At 46.9% G+C, this 22,964-nt stretch overlaps 1 protein-coding gene across 4 annotated transcripts in view; it reads right to left on the reverse strand.

The window, feature by feature from the left end:
* LOC144818735 (uncharacterized) overlaps nt 1-22,964 on the reverse strand; it is a 170,949-nt gene that overhangs the window by 129,541 nt on the left and 18,444 nt on the right. For 3 of the 4 annotated variants that reach the window (XM_078676430.1, XM_078676429.1, XM_078676428.1), the window contains exons 2-3: nt 6,063-6,198; nt 4,484-4,594 (exon numbers count right to left, since the gene is read on the reverse strand). In XM_078676430.1, the coding sequence (XP_078532556.1) occupies nt 4,484-4,594; nt 6,063-6,198 (247 nt within the window). Of the gene's footprint in view, nt 1-4,483; nt 4,595-6,062; nt 6,199-14,297; nt 14,559-22,964 lie in introns of those variants that run through there. The other variant, XM_078676431.1, reaches the window with a different exon arrangement.

The raw sequence follows: 22,964 nt of genomic DNA on the forward strand, positions 1-22,964 counted from the left end.
CCCCAGGACCTCGTCATCGCCAGATCTGCAGATGAAGTCTATCAGCTCGTGCCACTAGGTATAAGCAGGGTGCAGCACCGTGGGCTCAAGGGGACAGCTAGTGGGAGGAGGCTCCACTCCAGGCCGCGTCACTGCAGATCTCCTCACCCCCCTAGCAATGCGCCAAGGCCTCGAACCCCCCCAGGCGGCAGCGGCTCAGGCATCAGGGGCCAGGACCCCCCCGCTCACCCCAGGTCCAAGTTAGAGGGTGTTTCGAGGGCACACGCGCACAGTACAGCCACAAGACAGAGCCCAGCAGCGCAGAGTGATGGTCAAGCCACCGTGTCAGGGGGTAAAGAGGCAGCAGGCAGGGAGTCAGGGTGTAACAGCGCACACAGTCTGTAGAAGCAAGTCCCCGGATGGATCAATGTCTCCAACACCACAGCAATGCACCGTAGCCCGCACCAGCAGGCCGGGTGAGAGCCACCTCCACCATCAAGGGCCCAGGTCTAACAGCGCCTCAATTCCCCCCGGCCAGCTCCGCCGCCCAATCAGTCCAGTGTCCACACCACCGCTCAAGGTGTAGGATTCCCAAGTTGCAGTGCATAGGACAGGCCCCAACAGCAGGCGATTCAGAAAAGGGGGGTGGCGATGGACAGAGCATCTGAATTAAACAGAACACTCATACCCAGTCAAAAGATCAGGGCTTGATCCATCACCGTTTTTTAGCTCACTTCACCATCCCAGCTCAGAACCCGGCTATATGCAAATTAGTCTGACCCTGGCCCAGTGCATCATGGGAACAGGGCAGACCAAACTACCAAGCCAATTCTTTACTGGAAAGGAAACAAGCTTCCGGGGACCGGTTTCTGGCATTGCAGCCGTCTTCGGCCCGGCTTGCTTGAATCCTGATGGTGCAGTGAGCAAGGGACTCATGTCTGAGCATACCCTGCCACTCCTATAGTGGCCAAAACGATTCAGAAAAGGGGGGTGGCGATGTACAGAGCATCTGAATTAAACAGAACACTCATACCCAGTCAAAAGATCAGGGCTTGATCCATCACCGTTTTTTAGCTCACTACACCATCCCAGCTCCCCACCGCTCCTCATCTTACAGGCCGAGTCTCAGGGCCCCAAGCCGGTACAGCTCACCGTGGTCTCCTGCCTCCTGGGTCAGCCTTATCGCCCCACAGGCCGCCGCACCAGCAAGACACACGAAATGGCGGACAGCAGGCAGCCGAAGATGCAGCTCCATGCCGTGCTCCCTGGCACGGAGGGTCGCAGGGCCCCAGCACTCCCTCGCCGAGCACCGCTTCAAGTCAAGGCCTCAGCTCACGGGGGGGGGGGAGGGATGCAGTAGATCTGGCCGCAGCCCGCCAAAACTGAGCCACCGCAGGCACCAGGGGCAAAGGATCGCCTTCCACACCCAGCTCCAGCTCTCGTAGCCCCCAGCAGGCGCAGCACACCTTCGCCTCCGCACCGGCCACTCGGGGCTCCGTGCCCGGACGGCGCCGCCGCCACTCGCGACTACGGTGCCAGGTAGGAGCACAAGATGGCGGCTGGTGCCCCGCTCCGATCCCGTCTTACACACTCTCCGTTTCGACCCCCAGGCGAGCCACCGCCAAGGGCCTCCGCTCTTCAGGGCCTCTCCGACCCCCACAAGGGAGCCCGTCTCCAGGCCCGACGTCCGGCCCAGCCTCGGGGCGCCGAGATCTCCGCAGGCTGGGGTCGCCACAGGTCGCATCAGGCTCCGGCGTTGCGGTCCAGACAGCCAGCACCACCAGGCGACTCAGCAGCGACTCACTCCGGGGCGCCTTTCCGGATCACCAAGTCCCGGCCGAGATTCCCTAACCGGGAGCAGCCCAGGCTTAGAGGGGAGAGCCCGCCGCCGGCCGCTCAACCAAGATGGCGGGCGCGACTGTCCGCCGGGACCCCGCTGACACACCGCAGCTCCTCAGGTGGCGTATGGAAACACTTTCGCCGCTCCTGCAGCACCCCAACTGTCCAGGGGTCTCCCCAAGAGCCGAGGATGGTGCGTAGCCCCCAAACTCCGCTAAAGATTGCTCAAACAGGCAGTGGGGCACCGGAGCGCTCCGAAGACACAGCCTACTCCATTGCCTCCGAAGCCACGCCCCATTTGGAGCCTTTTTGACCCCTTGAAATAGTAAACAGTGCCTGAAGCCCAGTGAAGTGGTTTGAGGGGCATTTAACACTGTTTAAAGATTGAACATTGCTAATAAGAACTGTGGCATCCTAAAAAGTAACTGGAATCGTTTTAAAGTGCAAAGACTGTATTTACAAGCCTGCTTAAGATATATATAAAAGAGATTTATTTTTACAAAAATACAGTCTGGTGTCATCGTGTGGTGGGTTGGTATTTATTGTGTGTGATACTGCAAATGTTTAACTACATGTACTCTAGAGATTAGCCTTGACTGCTTGCGCCACACTACCTAGAGGGTAAGCAGGGGTTATTTCTTGAGGGGAGTCCTGTGCCCTGACTTAGAGGAGAGGGTCCCTGCTTGTCACAAGAGAATAATTGCGCCAACCAGAGACCCCCAATTCTAACAAGTGTCATCTACAGTGGCAATGTGACATTCTCATAAATCAGTTCATAACCTAGCAATGGCCGAAAATATAAGCTTGTGACAGTCAATATGTCAATTTATTTCAAAACAATTTTGCCCCCTTACATAGGGTTATTGAGCCCTGCTCCTGCATAATGCCGTGCAAAAGGTATAATTCCTTGAGATATATTGTAGCTTCTTTCAATTTCCATTCTGCATTGACTTGCACCATAATAAAACCAGAGGCTTTTGTGATTTTCAGTACAATGATCAGATATTCATAGTCCTTTACATTATGTTCACTAAGATGGCCTAGCTCCTTTTTGCCCCCTTCTGGCTCGATTCATCGATTCACAATGCTTTTTTTCTCACCTCTACTCGGATTTGAAGCCCAGACGGTTCCAACCGTAGGCACAAATGATAGATCCCAATTCATGTTGTCAGGCTGGATGTACAATTATGCCTGGAGATGGACCTGGATTTCCCTCAGTTGTAGCTTGAGGATTAGGGAAGGTAACAAGAGTATTCAACAGAGGATGTGTAGGGATTGGCGATGGGAAATCTGTGAAGCCTCACAAGGTGGCCATTTTATGAATACTCAGAGACGGGAAAACATCCTTTACGACGCAACTTTTACCACGCAGTGCCTTTACAACGCAGGTTTTTCAACGCAAGTCATTACAACGAATTGTGCTGGGGGGCGCTCTAGGATAGGTAATAGTTTAATTTACTATCCAACACCTTCCCTACTATCCACGGGGACTGGAGTTGGAATAGTAAATTAAACTATTCACTATCCAGCACCCCCCAACGCAAGTCGTTGTAACGACTTGCGTTGAAAAACCTGCGTTGTAAAGGCATGCGTAGTAAAAGCATGCGTTGTAACAACGTACATCCTCAGAGACGTTAAGAAGGGTATCTCACCACCAATTTGTGGGCCTGAGCAATTTACCAATAAACGCTGGCCTAAGTGTACAAATTACAAATTACGTTGAAAATAGAAACAAAAGGTCCCCTAGTCGCCTAAGATATACTGAAAGCGATTTCTGTACCTATAAAACAATACCAGAAATAAAAAAAGAAGTATTCAGCACTTAGACTGTCTGCCCTTCGGAAAATTCATATTTGGAAGAATAAAGCAGCACGTAAATCTACAATTTACATAGACTTCCACCAATAAAACTGGTGATTTTTGTGTATCCTCTAAATGTGGAAATCTATGCATATCATGTAGGGAAACTCATAATTTGTAAATGTCTAAGGGTGATGAAGCTGATTTGCAAAGTGAGAACCGGACGGTACCCTGGTGCATAGCGGAGTGGAAAAACTTTCATTCTGCAGAATAACCAAGTTTTTATACCCATCCAGACTTTGAATATTCAGTGTCTGAGCAAATCTAAGTAGGAAGAGAGTTCCACAACTTACGTGCCAAGGAAGGGAATGCTCTTCCACCGAAACTGGTGCTAAAAATTCAAGGGATGGTAAGCAAGAATGCACCATTAGATCAAAGAGCTTCTCTTAAGGTATAATGTTTGATTTTAGATTGCACAAAGGGTGTGCCAAGGTAGGCTCAATGAACAATGTATAACAATTTAAAATAAAAGTCTTGTGCCACAGGCAGCCAATGCATATTTCTCATATGAGGAGATAGGGAACAGTGCGAAGGAAGATGACAAAGGCCTGGCAGCTAGATTCTGTTTATCCATCTATTCAGATCAGTGAAAGAGAAACAGTTCCAGGGAAAGGGAAATAGTTCCAATTACACCTTTAGTCTTACTGTTCTAAGAACAATATACTATTTACCCTTTATATTGCTCTGACCATACACTGAATTGTCCAACTAACTAACACTGTTCGTGTTAGTAGGCTGCTGTGTGGAAAAATTGTTAGCATAACTTTAACAACCCAACTAAAGCACTGCTGCGCCTCTTTCTCACCTGGGGAGTGGCTGATGCTGTGTCTTCTTTTAGAGTCTCTCTGGTCCGGGGGATCGATCTCCTCCTTTTCAGGAGGTCGTATAGAAAAGACAGAAGTAGCAATGAGAGGACCTGTAATTAGAAGTCAAATTATATTATTAATTTAAACCTAGTATGTATAGACCAGTTATCAGTTTTATATGCAACACATTAGGGGGATTGAATGACTGGTGGACAGGTGGCTATTTTAGTGTTCCTTCGGAGTGTGGCAATTTTGTTGTTGAAAAATAACATTAATTTATCGTACAGATGTTTGGTAGGCATGATGACTGAGAGACTAAACTTAGAAGTGGTTATTTCTTTGTAGAATCTATTTTGTTAAAGGAGTTTACCGCTTCTATTTTGAGATCTTGGACATGGCTTTTTTAGTCTTGGTGCAAGCTATATTGTAAATGCGGGCATGTTTTCTGCAGAGCAGCAAGTCTGCAGAGGACTATCCAGGCTTCTGCCCCTTCATTTCATGGTGCTACAATCTTCAATGAAGCATGTGTTTCTTTTCTGCTTTTTTGTTTGAGCTTGCAGTATTGCAGATGAAAAAACTGGCATTGCTAATTTTTAACACTGGATTCCACATGATCAAGGAGGATGTCGGTGAGCTGGAGATGGGGCAGACATGGCTTTACAGGGCCTGCATGAACGTCGGAGGAGTCAGAGACTTGCAGTGCCTAGGTATATGTTTTTATAAGAGGACTCTAGAGTACTTTTATTGGTGGATGCAACTGCGACGGAGATGCGGATGCTTGTGTGGCGAGACCAGTAATCCAAGACCAGTCAATCAGTTGTGAACGAGTATAGGAGACCCAAGTTTGACCTGGTTAGTAGGTGAATTCACTTGAGGTGTGTGAAGTCAATGTTATCCAGGTCCACAATGACACTTTGCTGGATTAATCTTCCGCCTTTAAGTTAAAAAGACCAAGACTAAATACTCGCTTTGTAAGATGTGGAAAGAGTTTCAGCAGCACAAATGAAGGAAATGGAAAGGCTAAATATGCATCCGAGTAATAAGACTTCAAAGGGTACAAAGGAAAGACCCTGAATCTCTCAGCAAGCCCTTGTGTATGTGTGTGTATATATATATTAAAGCAGGTAGGAGGTCGGAAATGTAAGGTGAGGAAAAGTCATTAAACAAGTTTCTAGGAATGACCCGATATGAGCGGAGAATTCCAAACCCAATTCATGAACTTAAGTGGCATTTTATTACAGCTGATTTGGCATTTAATGGAAATTTTAAAAGGTTACTATTGGGAGTTGAAGTCTTTTGCCCACAAGGAATAGTGCAGATTTGAACCAGGAGCATTTTTATTCTGTTTAGTTTTCTTCAATAATCCACTTTGAGGAATGTTTAAGGGGAATATGTGAGGCGTAAACACCACACAGTTAGCAAAATAGATTTAGAGATAAACGTTTTAAATTCAAAGAAAGCAATGTATGTTGTTGTAAAAAGCCTTACCAGAAATACATTAAAAAATGGGTTTCTCAAGTGGAGCCTCAGTAGAGGACTTCTTACAGCATGAAACACACAAAGAGGGTACAACTTTACCCAGCGAAATCAAGGCCTGGTGAATTTCCTTCATCACGTTCCTGTAAAGTTCTTTCTGCCATTCGTGTAAAAGCTTCCACTCCTCTTCAGAGAAATAGGCAGCAACATCCTTGAATGTAATTGGTGTAGGAAGTTTCTGAAACAGCAAACATTACTCACTCTATCAGCAAAGTCACTGATTTAAATTTTAGAGACACCTATTGCCTGTTTTTATTTCAACATTTAAAGACCAATTACAAATAAATGAGTGATGGTGATGAAATTTACACACCTAACCATTACCATGATAGGTATGAGCTTAAAAGAGTAATTTAAATCAATGAGTGCTAGAGTCACAAGTTTACCTGTCCCAAAGAACATTATTAGATTCTCACGTGTGCGATACCAAACTAGTCAGTCCTCACTTCTGTGAAAACAAGACAAATGAATGTATAATTCCCCTTCTCCGACTTATTTGCTTACCTTCTATTAAGCTCAGATTTCTACCAATTATTAAGTTTCTACTACATTTTATATTGGGACTCCGATCATGGGAGACTACAGTACATAGCAAGATTTGGTAATTGCAAAAGAAATTGGAAACTTCAACTATATCTCTCATAAAACATTATTTTTCATTTTTGTGCTTTAGATAATTCAGGCTGACACTATACTTCCATCCTCAACCCTAACTGGACTCTGTTTAGTATAACAAGCAAACATACTGAATGTACTAATGCAATAATGGTTCTCATGGTACGGTACGCATCAACAAAAAAATTAAATATGAACTCTACTTTTTCAATTTCACAAACTCAATGCATTCAAACTCTACTATCTCAAGCTAATACTAGGTATGCACAGTAGCTTATGAAAGCTACTGACTGCTTACAACAAACATATTCACAGATGTAGTTATAGTTAGGACGTCGTTTCCAAAGGAAACACATTTTTTGACCTGCCTATAACTTTGGCGTCGTTTAACCAATCTTCATGAAATTTTGCAAACAAAGTGTCAAAGTAAATTCTGTGTGTCATGGAAACATATTTTATTGGTATTTGCAAACAAAATGAGCATCATATATCAATTACACCAGATTGCCGTAGCGACAGTCTACACAGCATCCATTGACACTCAAGCCCCTGAGTAAAAAAAAAGAAGGAACCCAGAGCCCCCCCCCTCAGTGCCCCCCACCCCTGTCAGTGCGCCTGTAACCAATACAGAAAAGCACAATTTCCCTGGATACCCTCCATATATCATGAGCTCTCTCTGCACTAGGTGACGTAAAGGGGATAGCCTCCTAAAATATGCTCATCACATTAATCATTATCTGTCCTTCCTTCTCCAGTATCAGTCCCACCTGGGTGCCGATGCCTAATCTAGACCCTCCTCCCCTTCACTCGAACTATCCTCAGGGCGCTGGAGCGCTGTCACCAATGCCTCCCATGCTCTAGCCACTTCTAGGGATTTATCGTTATCTAAGCGCCTGGCCTGTTGTAGTCGGAGAATACCCTCAGCCCGTGCCCAACGCAAGAGATTCGCCTTCCATCTTGAACTACTAGGGCCCATGGTCGATTTCCAATGCATGGCAAGTTCCCTCTTGGCCAAAATCAAACCCAAGTCATAGAATTTGTTAGTAACTTTCGTTCGAGGGGTATGTGGGAACCAGAGTAATAAACAGGTTCCCATGTCCGCCTCTATCTGCCTATCCTTGACAGCATTTAAATAAGTCACCACTTCCCTCCAATAATCCTTCAATCCCGCGCATGACCAAAACATATGGGAGAAATCGGCTCCATCAGCCCTACATCTCGGGGCAGTGCGACGTAGCGCCACCCAAAATATTGCAAAATCTTAACTGGTGTCAAATACGCCCGATGTAGCGTAAACAAACTGAACTAGTTGAAATCTAGCGTTCCGAGTACCTTCCAGGCGCGCCAAACCAGCTGGGGCCACGTCGTCCCAGGGATGGGTTTTCCGATGTCCAATTCCCATTTACCTCGCAACCCATCCAAGGATAGCAAGGTCTCCGCTGATAACCTCTTATAGAGGCAGGTAACGGCCTTGAAAGTACCAGCCACCATAACCACATATTGGCAGCCCAGAGAGGTCGGCAGCTCAGAAAGCCCCATATTCCATTGTTTCTGAATACCAGCTACTAAGGCGGCATGCAGCAAATAATCACCTCTCGGGAGGCCATAAGTGTCCCGCAACTCTTGGAAAGTCAGCAGGTCTCCATCTCTGTACAGATCTCCAATCATATGTAGCCCGAGATCTTCCCAAACAGCCAATGCCGACCAATTACCGCCGTGCGGAAGAGCCGTACACATCCCCAAAGGAATCTCTGGGGCATATGGATGAATGGTACCCGATCGTTTGTGACTGCGATGCCAGCAGAGACGAAGAGTACGTTCCTCCAGAGTGAGTTGATCTAAGTCAATCTTCTGGCCCAGTATTATAAAAGAGATTACATGTCTGGGAATTAGTCTTCCCTGTGGTCCCTCCGGTCCCCTGAACTCCAGAGCCACTGCTTGAGTAAGCCATTGTAGCAGCACCGCCAGATAATACCATTCAAAATCAGGGACTGCCAGCCCTCCATCCGCTCTGAGACGCATCAGGGTGGTCAAAGCGACTCGCCGCCTGCCGGATTCCCAAATGAACCCCGTAGTCAAGGACCGAAGTTTACGAAAGATTGACGCTGGTATCCATACAGGCAATGTGCGAAACAAATACAGTAGGCGAGGAAGCGCTATCATTTTCAGCAAAGCCACCCTTCCCGCAACCGACAGAGGCAGGGTACGCCAAAATCCCATGTTACTCTGTAGGTTCCTGATCGCCCTATTCACATTGCCCTCCAGCAAGTCTAGCTGAGAATGATAAACATGAGTACCCAAGTACGGGAGACAGTGGTGCTCCCACTGAAGGTTCCCCTCCATCTGGGGTGCGTGTTCTCTTGGGGTTACCGGGAAGAGGCAGGTCTTTTCCAAGTTGACCTTCAGTCCCGAGATACTGCCAAAATCCTGAAGTAGGAGTTTGGCTCCACGAAGCGAGTCATTAGTATCCGCCAAGAACATCAGCAGATCGTCAGTGTATAGAGAGATATAATGGGTCTCGCACCTCAACACCAGGCCTTCGTACTCCCGTCCTGCCCGAGCATGAGATGCCAATGGCTCAATGGCCAACGCAAACAGCAAGGGGGACAGCGAACACCCCTGGCGCGTCCCGCGGCCAACCCGATATGCAGCCAATATTGTGGCTCCCATTTTCACTCTGGCTGTAGCCGCATTATAGAGCAATGCAGTCCATTTCACAAACCGGTCCCCCAATCCGAACGCCTCCAAGACCCAGAGCAGGTAGGGCCACTCCACACTGTCGAAGGCCTTTTCAATGTCGATCGAGAGCACAGTAGCCTCCGGGAACCCTCCAAAATCGCCCCCCATGATCCGGAGGAGTCGACGTATACAAGTCGCAGTGGTGAATTGGGGAATGAAGCCCGCCTGATCCGGGTGAACCAGGGCTCGCATATGGATGAGGAGTCGCGATGCGAGGATCCTACACAAAATGTTATAGTCAACCGCAAGCATAGATAACGGTCGATAGGCATAACGAGAACTGGCATCACCCCCACGCTTTAATAAGGGTATTATAATGGCCTCCCGGGCGGTCGCAGGCAAGACACGAGTGTCCCAAGCCTCCCTATAAAGAGCATGCAATCGCGGGGCCAATATATCCACATACGCTGCGTAGAACTCAACCGGTAAACCGTCCGCGCCGGGCGTTTTACCGCGAGCCATGTGCTTAATCGCCGTACGAATCTCCCCTACTGAAATCTCCCCTCCCAACCTATCCACCTGACCCGGATCGAGGCGCGGCAGCCGGGCTGCGACTAGGAAATCATCAAGTCCCTCGGGCACAGTCGGCATCGCGCTCCTATAAAGGTGCTCATAATAAGCAAAGATTTGGTCATTAATTTCCTTCTGGGTATAGACCAAGCGACCCTCCACAGTAGACTGGGTCAAAATCGGGGTGCCACGGGCCGTAGGATTAGCCAACCAAGCCAGCAGGGAGCCCACCTTATCTCGCTCAGCGTGAGCCCGAACGAGGTATTCTTTATGGTCGAAGCAACGGAGCTTTTCCATCTGCGTCGTGACCTCCTCACGAGCAGCCAGGACTGCCCCGTGAGACTCGGAATCCGCGGGGCTAGCCCGCTCCGCGAAACATAACCGTTCTTCGCTCTGCGCAAGATCGTGTAGGAGAGTCTTACGAGCCCCCGCCGTAGAGGAGATACAAACCCCTCTAATCACCGCCTTAAAGGCATCCCATTCGAGGGCCCTACTCGACGCCGTTCCCTCATTCTCAGCAAAGTAGCGCTCCATGCCTTCCTGCACTGTCGTCTTAAAAACTGAGTCCTCCAACGCCAGAGGGTTCAAACGCCAAGTGGGAATAGCCTGTCGCTGCCGGGACCACTGGAGAACCACCAAACAGGGATTATGGTCAGAGATCGTCCTCGCCAGATACTCGCTATGGCGGACCAAACTCTGAACATCTCGTGAGCCTAAAATGCCGTCAAGCCAGACATGCAGATCATGCAGAGGGGAATAAAAGGAATAATCTTTCTCAGCAGGATGTTGCGTTCGCCATGCATCAACCAAGTCCCATGTATTCTGCCAATCCCGTCTCCCCTTCGCTATTCTATGGACTGCGGACTGAGCTAGTGGTGGGTGTGACCTATCCAACTCCACATCTACAACAGAGTTAAAATCTCCTCCAAGTAGGACCGTGCCCGCCAAAACTGTTGCTAATTTCCCAGATAATCGTGCAAAAAAGGCAGTCTGCTCTACATTCGGGGCGTAAACACTACAGAGCGTCAAATCCCTCCCATCGAGCCGGCCCTGCACAGCCAAAAACCTCCCCTCGGGATCCACCATTGTTGTCGGGCTGAAACGGAACTCCTGCTCTCACCCAAATCAAAACACCCCGTGCAAAGGCAGAATAGGTAGTATAAAACAGTTGGCCCCGCCATCTACGCTGCAAGGCCCGCCCCTCGGACTGGTCAATGTGTTTCTTGCATAAAAGCCACCTGGATCCCCTGCGAACAATATAGGCATGTACTTTGTGTCGTTTCATCATGGAATTCAGTCCCCGCACATTCCAGGTGATACATTTCAATTCAGGTAGGGTCCCCATTCAGAATTACAAATGCATTTCGATTCTTCAACAAATCCCCGGGCGCACTGACATTCCCCCGAAACCCCAAAACAACCCAACCAACCCGCTCCCCACCCACCCCCAGAACGGGCGCTAAACCGCAGAAACCCATCCAAATTTAGAATCCCCAATTAAATAAAGTCCCTGGTAGCCACCAGAGTCTCACAACCAGTGTGAGATCGAGGGGGTGCAGAACCACAACAACTAGGACAACAAATCTCTCGCAATTAAGCAACCCAACCTCCCAAAACACTCCCCTGATGTCCCGCAGCCCTAGCCAGTCATCATAAAGACGTACTAATCACCGTCACCCCCCCCAATCGCGCCTCCGTTACCATAGTGTGTACACTTCTTCCTTCGCCCATATACAAAATCTCACTCCTTTACTATACCACAATGATAAAGGCACAGGGGTTATTTGTCCAAAAGGCCATTTGCAGTCCCCGGTGTGACATGGGGTAGTGTCTGGTCACCGCCTCCCGAGCCATCGGATGTCGCATCTCCCGATCCCCTTCGGGATCCGGAGTCCACTGCAGAAGTAGAGGTCACCGTCCTTGAAATAGTGGAGACCGCCCTGAGGGCTTCCTGGGGCTCCAGTTCAGTCTGCGATACGGAAGGGACCCGATTAGCCGCCGGCTGTCTCCTGGTCCGTCAGCCCCGCCTAGGTTTCGGTGCAACGTCCTGCTTCTTCCCATTCGCCGTGCAGCCATCCGCCCCGGCCCTGTAAGACTCCAACCAGTGCCATACTTCTTCAGGGCTATTATAGAAGGAGGATGTGCCATCCACCATTATTCGCAGGTGGGCCGGGAACAAGAGAGAGTATCGAATACCCTCATCCCGAAGAGCCTTCTTGACTGCCAAAAAGGAGGAGCTGTGGCGTTGGACCTCGAAAGAGTAGTCAGGGTAGATGGAAACCCTAGCATTATCCACTTGGTAAGGCCCCATCGTTCGCGCTCTCTGTAAGATAATGTCTCTATCCTTAAAGTGTAGGAGGCGCGCAACAACCGGCCAAGGGGGGTCGACCAGGAGTTGGGGGACGGGCCGGTACCCGGTGAGCTCTCTCCAGCGTGTAAAATTGCGTCAACCCTTCAGGAGCAACCACCTCCTGTAGCCAGGTCTCCAGGTAGGCTACCATGTCAGCCCCTTCAACTTTTTCCGTCAGGCCCACCACTCGTATGTTGTTGTGTGTCATGGAACGTTTGGGGGTGATCTGTGCAGTGGCACTGAGGAATAGGGGCACGAAAAAAGGGTGCACTTGTAATGTTAATTCCCATAGGAATGAATTGTCGAACCTACAGCCTGAACCGCTGGACAAAATTACAGCAAATTTGGCCGAAAGCTAGATGTTGTGAGGCAGATTGTGCTTTTTGTTATTTGGTGAAAATCTGTCCAGTATTTTTGAGAAATTTGAGCCGAAAATTATCGATATATCTCTGGCCACAGATATTTCGGGGTGGTTTCACAATTAATCGTAGATGCACACGCTATTGGGAATGCTGAAATTGGCTGGACACAACCTGAACAGAAAGTTGCAGCCACCATTTTATCGTTCAGGAACGGTTTCCAGGGCTGAAAATTTGGTGAATGCTAACATAAGGGTTGAGGGTGGAGATACTCTAGCCCACGTTTGAGAAATGGGTGTATTAGTGACACAAGTTATGTGTCCAAAATGAATTTTTTTAAATCACGCATGATATTCGCCACTATGCGGCGACTGCCAGCGCGCCCCCGTGTACCATTGCAGGGATATCGCAAATATTGGTGGAAATATATAAACATATATATTTATTTGTACACTCTTGCTGGTCACTGTCAAAGACTCATGTACACACTCACAAACTCACTGAGACACATATCCCGTTCACATACCCACTTATACATCCAGTTACATACCCGCTCAGATACTCATGGACCCACTCACATACCCATTCATGTACTCATGCACCCACTTACAGACTTCCTCGGAGAGTGACGCACCCATGTACAGACCAACTCAGAGACTCACGCACACATTTAAAGGCCCACTCACACACACATGTATGTACTCACAGACACACACACACCCACTGACAGACCCACTGAGACACTCATACACCCACTCATAGATCCACTCAGACACTCCTACACCCACTCGCACACCCATACACTTTCACAGATCCTGTCAGTTATGCACTCAGTTACTTACTCATACATTGAGAGACTCACACACTCTCTCAGACTCACCCAGATGTACACACACCCCCTCAACCACTCAATGACTTACGCATCTACTCACAGACCCGCCCAGACACTCATGCATGTACCCATTAACTCACCCACTCAAGAGACTTATGCTCACTCACAGACCCATTGAGACACTTGTACACTCACTCACAGATTCTCTCAGAGATTCACATGCCCATACACTTACACACCCACTCATAGACTTATGTGCCCAGTCACTCATACACTGAGAGACTCACGCACCCCTCACAGTTGCAGTCAGAGACCCACACACCCATTCACACAAGCACTCAGACAGTCACGCTCCCAGTTAGAGACCCATTTAGACACTCATGTATCCACTCACAGATACAGTCAGTAATATACTTACTTACAAAGGCACTCATGCACCTACTCACATATCGACTGACATACTCATGCAACCAATCACAGACCCATTGTGACACTGATGCACCCACTCATAGATGCACTGAGACAGTCACACAGTTTGTTACACATCCACTCAAATACTTATACAGTGAATGCGACACTTACTAATACAGTGCTTCGTGTAGTCACAGATTCCACTGAAAGAGTTATACACTGTGTAATAGAGATATTAAGGGAGTTATACATGCTATTATAGAGTTATTTAGACAGTAAATGTTCACTTATCAGTTTTGAATGTGGTGGTGGCAAAAATTCACTTAAAAAACCAAAGGTTAAAATGATGTTATAGTCAGGAATTAGGATTTTAAAAACCCTCGAAATGAACTGATAAATACGGAGCAAGATGGCGTCTGACTAGCAGCTCGCTACCTCTGAGCTCCCACTCCACCTCTTACCTCTTATTTGATCGCAGCAACCCCTGGGCGGTAGTGCGGCAAGAGTTGGACGCTGGAGGCGGACGAGTGATGCTGGAGGGTCTGTGGCTTCTTGGGACTGTCTGGAGCTCCGTAGTCCGGTGTAGCTGTGTGCCTTCCAGTGGAAGTTCCGGCGGGAGACGCAGCGTAGTTATTTCTGCTGTAGTGCCCAGCGCTGCCTCTGGATAAGAGTTGAGGCAGGCTTACCACGCACTTATTTCCAGACCGCCGGACCTTGTCTCACTGATGGCCGGCAGAGGAGCTAAAATCTCCAAGGTGATACTCCCGAATGCTTTGGCCATCGCTACCGGTCCGCCCGGGACTACGAAGCCCAGCATGCATCACGAGAACCCGAAGGATGCTGGCACAGGATCTAGGAACAAGAAGAAAGGTGATGAGCCCATCACTAATATCGGCAGATCGACCCAAGTGAATAATCTGTCGGTAGCAACAGAAGGTCAACCGGCAATCTCGGCCTTTTTTCCATTAAAACTTCCAGATCCATAAAAAAACAGGATACGGTTACCACAGCCCCCCTACCAGCTACGGAATCTGCCCCACCCATGAGACAGATGTAGTACCTGAGATTGTGGCAGATGCTTCCAGAATCCTAAAAACAGGTAAGGAGGAGAATTGTACACCCACCTCCATGGTGGATGCAGGGGGGAAACTACAGCTCAAGCAGAATTTGTCTTGTGCTGGAACAACCAAGACTGAGACTGTCGATTGTGGGGGCCCCTGATCCCCCCTTCCTCCCAGCTAACCAGAGCGGACTCCAAATTATTAGGCTGTGGCTCTTTTGGGGACCTTAGATCGCTGGCCTCACCCAATCAGATGGAGGTGGTGGAGAGAAATTATTTTCTCTAACCGATGATTCGGACTCCTCAATGCCCGAACTCGGCTCCTCAACTTCTACACTGTCTATCACATCTAGCAGTAGCTCGCCGGATGGATCTGTTGTTGCTGCCAGCCGAAAGAAGAGATCAGGAGGATTGAGGGGAAAAAAAGAAAAAAAGTCCAGCATAGAGGCAGATACCTTTGAATAGGAGGTTACAGAACTAAAACAATGAGCACCTCCCAAAACTCTAAGTTTACAGAGATGATGTGGAAGCTGGAGGAACATGAGAATAGACAAAGAAGAAACAAATCTGAGACTACTGGGTTTTCCAGAAGGGAGAGAGAGCGGGAACCCCAGGGACTATGTAATCAAATTCCTAAAGGGCGAATTCCCAGAACTCACTGGCTGGGTTTGGGATACAGAAGTTCAGAGGGTACATCCATTTCCCTTAACCCTCAAAAAGCAACAGGCAGACAGTAAAGTATACCCAAGAGCTGGTCTGGTCTTTTTTCAAAATGTTCTTTTAAGACAAAGCATTTTTGATCTAGCATGTCCTACTTCGAAAAGGGAATTTGAGGGAGTTTTCTTCTTTGCCTGGCCAGACTTCTCCCATGCCACAATGGAGCAAAGATGGTGGTTAAGACACATTTTTGCTCCCTTCCAGAAACTAGGTGCTGAAGTGTATCTACAAAACCCCACGAAACTGAAAGTGATATTTAAGAGCCGTACCCGTATCTTTTTTTCCGGAGATTCAGGCCAAAGAATATCTAACTGAGCAGCAGGGTGGGGTTTGATCTTTAGGGACAGTGCAAGGCAAGGATGGTTGAGTGGAACCGAAATTCGGCCGAAAAATTGCTGGAAACGCTTTAATCACGGAGAGGTGTGGGGGACAGAAAATTAGAAAAAGAAAAACACTGAAGAATTATAGGAAGAATTATAGGGGACACGAAGCGGGGGGGATGTGGTGAGAGGATGGAGGCACGGACCTAAGGGAAAGAAAAAAAGCAGGGGGAAAACATTACTAGTTAATCCTTGGAACAGGGTGGGGGCTCGGGTGCGGGTTTCATCTTGTCAGGCGATGTCATTCAGGCCAGGCCTGGTTGCTCAGTGGAGTGGTATGGGTGGGGAGGATGGTGGTGAGGGGATCCGTAATCTTACACGATCAGGGCAAAAAGGGAGAGAAGCTAAGAGACTGGAGGGTGGTTAGTAGGGGGTGTTACGCTGTTATGATATTGAAGGGATAGTGCTAAGGATGAAGGGGTGAAATAAGACAATGATTAACAATCAGATGACCCGAATTGCGTCTATTAATATATTCGGTCTAAATTTCCTAAAAAAAGAGCTAGAACTTCCCGAGCACTAAAAATCCTGAGAGCTGGCATTGTCTGCCTACAGGAGGAACATATTGAAGCATATATAGAAGCATCGCAGAGGGATATTCTAAACTCCCTGAGCTATAGATTAGTAGCTGGTACCTCACAAGGTGCACGTTCTGGAGGTGTGGCAGTTCTGGCCAGAGGTAGTCTGCTAAAATTCTCTCAAATATAGTCTTATACTAAAGGGAGATGGGTAGCAGCAGTCTGTCACTCTCCATGTGGTGGTAAATGTATGCTGTGCTCAGATTATGGCAGTATAATTGACGATCCCTCCATTGTAAATCAGATATCTAAAGAGTTAATGCACCATCCTCTACCTATAGTTTTATGTGGGAACTTTAATATCAATCTCCTATGAGATTTCGATATAGGAGGGCAGTCATTGAACACCAGGAGAAAACAAGGTGTTTCAGACCCTTAAAGGGATATGTAAAGATCATGGTCTGGTAGATGTGTGGCATAAAAAGAATCCGATGGCGGATGGGTAAACTTATTTTTCTGCGCCGCATAGCACACATGCTTGCCTTAATTATTTTTTGTGTCCAATAAGTTTATCATGTCCGGTCAAATTGATCGATACCCCCGGTGCCTTTCAGATCACAATCCCCACTAAGTTCACGGCGCTTCGAACGTGCACTTCTCACCAATGAGGATTACTGCAAACACATCAGTAGGTGGATCCCAAAATTCTTTGAGGAGAATACTGGCAGTGTCTCCTTGTGTATGCTCTGGGATACATTCAAGGCCTGCCTAAGGGGAGAGACCTTAAAGTTTTCATTGAACAAAAGAAAAACAGGACAGACAGCTGATACAAGCTAAACAAGATAACCTAGCAGTAGCGGAGGAAAACTTAGTAAAAGCAATACAAGAAGGGGAGATAAGGGAAGCACAAATGAAGGTACCACTCGCGAGGGCAGAACTAGAGGGGATATTCGCAAACAGGGCAGCAGGAAAAAATTGTTACTTGGAAAGAAAGAACTTATGAGTGAGCAGGTCAGACACCATCTGGCAGTAAGAGCAAGGCAGAGGTGCACACATAGCGAGATTAGAGAAATACGAGATCCTGTTCTTGGGGCTGTTACTGAGGCAAAAAAAATCAGAGAGGCATTTCAAGTGTTTTATCAAACCTTGTATACGGAAGAAAATAGGAATTGCCCTAGGCAAATCGAAGAGTTCCTCGTGTCTGCACGTAAATTATCTATATACTAACGTGAACTCTTAGAAGAGGAGCTATCTTGGGAAAAGATACTACTTGCCAGTCAGTCAAAAATACTTTATTCGGTTCATACAAAAACCACAAAAGTATACAAAAGGCCCAAACAAAAGGGATACTACTTGCAAGTTTTAGTCTCCAGCCGGGTAAAGCTGCTGGTGTGGATGCAATCCCCTCAGAAGTTTACAAAAATGTTTGCCCTCCAGCTGAAAGATCAGATACTTGCACTTTTTAACCATTTATTTAACAGAACCACGCCACCAGATTCCTGGTTGATGGCTAAAATAGCTGTTTTCCTGAAGAAAGCCAAGTCGCCGGCTGAACTTGGTCCATATCAGCCAATTACGCTGATAAAATGGAGCTTCAAAAATGGATTCCAAGGTGTTAGCAGTACGTTTGGCCCAGGTCATCAAAAAATTGATTATACACCAACAATATGGTTTTATTGCAGGAAGGGACACTACCGACCACACTCAACGCGTGATCTCACTTTTTGATGCTGTGGAAGTGTCAGGAGACACTATGGCACGGATTTTGTTAGATGCTGAAAAAGCATTTGATAGGGTCTCCTGGCAGTTCCTATTGCATGCAATGTACTCAAGGGACTTTGGCCCTAGATTCATTCAAGGAATTAAGACTTTGTATTGGAAGCCTATGGCTAAAGTCTGTATTTCTGTAGCATGACTGGGCCAGTGACGATTACTCGTGGAACTCGACAGGGGTGTCCTTGTTCTCCATTCCTGTTCGTGCTGTATACTGACCCATTTCTAAGGAAAATAGCGCAAAGCACTGATATCCCTCCAATAATAATGCATGGTTATGAAACCAAAATACTGGCATACACCAATGATATGGCAGCTTTTGCGTCTAATCGAGAAGCTGCTATTAAGGCAATAGAGACAGAAGCATCTGTATTTGGAGATATCTCCGTCTTCTCGCTTAACAAGGATAAGACACAAATTATCAGCAACAATAAGATTGCCTTGGTTGATAAAAGAGTAGTCGAAAAAGCATTATGCTTAGGTGTTTTTATCACATCGAAAGTGGAGTCTATTGTTAATTTCAATCTAGAACCACTGGCAGATAAAACTAAGAAAGGGTTAGCAATGCATAATAATGTGCATCACAATGATATGCAGTTGTAACCTTATAAAGAGGATTTATTTCCCAAAAATTTCATACTATTTCAGAGCAATCCCTTTAGATTTTCCTAATGAATGTTTTAAAACCTTTGAGGCAGTATTCACTAGATTTTTATGGGCCTATTCTAAACCAAAAAGAGCGCTGAGGTATCTCCTGCTTCCGAAAGAGAGAGGACGGTGGGCTTTCCCAAATCTTAAACTGTATTATTGGGCTTCATTGCTGCAATATATCCGGATTTTACTAACGGAACCTTCACAAATGGCTACTTCAAATTCTACACTTTCTATGTTTGGATTATTGCTAGGGAACGAGGCTTGGGGGTGTCTGCTGAGGCCAGTTGAATATAGCTACTACAGAAAAGTATGGTTCAAGTGTCTTGCGGTTGAATGTAGAGCTTGGGTCCCTGTACGAAAACTGCTAGGTTTGGGGAGATTGAATTTTTATACTCCAATTTTAAACATTCCAAACCTACCCTGAATCTTCAATGACTACTATATGCAAGTATTGTATTCAGCAGGTATAGAGAAATTGGGTACTTTTTTTCTTCATCCGGCCTTGTTTCGTTTGACGAGCTAAAGTCAAAGTTTGGTATTAGCAACTACATTTTTTTTAAGTATCTGCAAGTTAGAGACTACCTTCAGCGGAAAGTGGGAGGCCCCAGCGGTTTTGACAAGAATGTTTTGGGTGATAGCTTAATAACGCATAACTCCATCCGCATTGGGACGATTTGTCAGACGCTGAACAACAAAATGGAAGAAGATCTTTATAAACAGTGTGTTACATGGCAGAATAAGTTGACGATTACTGAAAATGAATCTGCAAAGGATCTTAACTTATCCCAAACTGTCTTAATGTCGGCCAATTTACAAGTGCAGTTTTTTAAAACCTACTTTATGCTTTATTATACACCTGTAAGAATAGCAAAGTGGAGTTCGGGGCAGGGAACAAAGTGTCTGCGCTGTTCCAATTCCTGTGCAGACAGTGTTCATATGTTTGCAACTTGTCCATCTTTAAATTCCATCAAGAATGAAATACAAAAAAGAATTCTTAGCAAATTAGATATAAAAGTCTCATTGAGCCCAAAATTAATCTTACTAGGGGTTTTTGATGAGAAATCGACCCCGGATATAGAATACTTTCTCACTGTTGCAATGACGAATTTTAAACTTAATTGCTTCTGCGTGGCTTGACCCAAAGCCTCCTCAATTTCAACACTTGATTGCCTGTCAACTAGCCATCTCCAATATGGAGAAGGCAATTAATTGCAGAAAAGGCGTCAAAGCAAGTAAAAAAGGACAGCTAATATGGGCACCTTTATCTAGATTGGTAAATTGATGGTGTCCGTAAAGACAGGATGGTTTGCTGATATTTATTTATTTTCAACTTCGTCCCTTATTTCTGACCTCTGCACATTAAATAATGGTCTGATGTTTACAGCTGTGTCCTTTCTTGATTTATCTAATGATAAAAGTTTTTACATGATGTCTATTGCCGGGGATTTTAGCTCTGTACCTTAAATTCGTATTATTACCTTGATGATTACTGTGCACGGTTTGTAAAGACTTTAAAGTAATGGAGGAGGAAAAGAAGGATAGCTAATATGGGCATCTTTTTAAAAAAAAACATTTTTATTGGTTTTTCAGCATAGAAAACAAACAGTATGCATGTCAGTATCAAGCCACATTCCCACATTCCCATTTTCGATCCCACACCCACCCCTCCCATCCCTTGTTCCAGGACACGATATCTCATTTTCATTAGCTCGTTTAAAGTTCTCTTCCAGGCCCGTAACTGTAGCTGCGGAAGGACCTGTGGCTCCATTCCATCCATGTCCAACATAAGCTCAGGCCTCCAAGTCCTTTCAAAGCCCGCCATCCAGACCATGGTAGTGACGCCATTTACCCCATACCCTACTGTGGTGGGGTGGGTGTAGCGGGCCGGAAAAGCAGGCGAGGAGGCCGTATGTAGTGGGCAATAGTTGGCTTTTATTATGGTTGTACAGTACAGATAGCTCCAAGAGGCGAAAGGTGTGGCTCCAGGCGATGGTCTCTGGGTCGGTGCTTCTCTGCTACTCGGCGTCCACCGATGGTCCGGGGAAGGTTCCGGTGACGGGGAGGCTCCCAGGAGGACCGGAAGAGAGAAAAAACAAGGGACCGTTAGTCCTATCCAGCAAGTACCGAGACTCAACTGTTTACCGACACCCGGGTTGTGCAGGAAGGGGCGGAAAGCGACAGTGCGGGTAAGAAGGTACCGGGAGGACGGAATACAGGTCGGGAATATAGAGAGGGTGCTGGGGTGGGGCGTGAGAGGAACGGAAGGGGTCTTCAAGTGAAGTGCTGTATACTTATAATACAGTGCAGGGGCGGTGAGACTATGGAGAGAGGGAATATGTACAGGGACTTTAACACGGACTCCTAATGAGTAGGGATAAAGGAGGAAAAAGGCACTCACGCGGTCCGCCGTAACTCTCCTCCGAGTTACGGCCGCTCTCCAGCCACCTCCAAGGGACTCCACCACTCCTCGGTCCACACTTCGTCCTCGCACGTCTGCTCTCCTTCTCCGTCTCCAGCCAGAGGGTCCTGCCACGAAACTCCGACGACGTGTTGTGTTGAATCCCTGTTTTTATCCTGTGCTGGCTCTGCCTTTGGGGCGGGACTTCCGGGGTCATCGTGATAAGGTTCCTCTGGCCCTGTCGTTCTGGTTGGCTCCTGTGAAAGAGAGAAGGGCGGGGTTTCGTTGGTGATGGCTGGTGTTCGGCTTCCTGCCTTGGTTGCGGCGTTTTCGTGACTTGAAGACAGTCCCGGGGGTGCCGGACAAGGTACACGAGGGGGAGGGCGCCTTCCTGGTAAGGGTCGGTGGATCGTCGCCTCACACCTACCAAATTTCTTTAGGCACCCCCTGCTTTGTACGTGACCCTTTCGGCTGCCATATATATGTCCAATCCCCTTCTCCACTCCTCCAGCCGGGGTGTGTCAGGCGTCCCCCACTTACGGGCCACGCCTCTCTTGGCCACCACAAGGGCAAGCGTCAGGAAAATCAGCAGTGGGCGGGCCAAGTCTACCTCATTGGTCATTCCCAGGAGCACCAACTTTGGGTCTAACGGGATGGACGTTTCTAACACCTCTCCCATTTCCAAAATAATATGAGTATCTTTATCTAGATTGGAGAAACTGATAGTATATGTAAAGGCAGGAAGATTTGTTAATATTTATGCACTTTTTGCTCAGTCTTTTTCCTTTGTCTGCACTCTGCACTTTAAATAACGGTCTGATGTTTACATCTGTGTTTTATTACTGTTGGGTTTCATCCCAGTATCTTGTTTACATTTTGATGATAATTATATATGGTTTCTTTGATGCTATTTATTCCCTGGTCGTGGGGGTGGGGTGTTTTTGGCTTACTGAAAAAAACAAAGGTTACAGGGATGTTATAGTTAGCGATTGGCATTTAAAAACCTTAGAAACTCACTGAAAAAACAAAGGTTACAGTGACGTTATAGTTAGGAAATAGAATTTTAAAAACCTTAGAAATTCCCTGAAAAAAATCAAAGGTTACAGGAACGTTATAGTTAGGCTGACATTTCACTCGTACAAAACCAGAGAAATTCAGGAGTTATAGTTAGGTGAGCTAACTAAACCTGCGCCCCCGCAATGTACTGCTTATGACTTCGTATATGACATTGCTCATGACATGGTCTGTGACATCACTGATGACATCATCCACAGAATCTCTGACGTACCCACTCATACCCCTGTATAACCATTAATACACACACTCCAAATTCCATACTACCATTCTTAAAACCATTGACACACCTATATCAGTACTTACACATCAACCCAATGATCCATAGGCCTACACACATATCCACTCACTCACCAATACAGCCAGTGACATATCCACTCATACACTCATACAGCCACTCACATACTGCCAGTCCCTCATAGAGCTACTCACACACCTACTCATTCACCCATACAGTCAATCACACAGCCACTTACCCATACTGATACACACACACCCACACCCACTCACCTACTCATACAGATACTAACACGTACTCACTCACCTATACAGTC

The sequence above is a fragment of the Lissotriton helveticus genome, chromosome 2_1 (assembly GCF_964261635.1).
Source record: "Lissotriton helveticus chromosome 2_1, aLisHel1.1, whole genome shotgun sequence".
Classification (NCBI taxonomy): domain Eukaryota; kingdom Metazoa; phylum Chordata; class Amphibia; order Caudata; family Salamandridae; genus Lissotriton; species Lissotriton helveticus.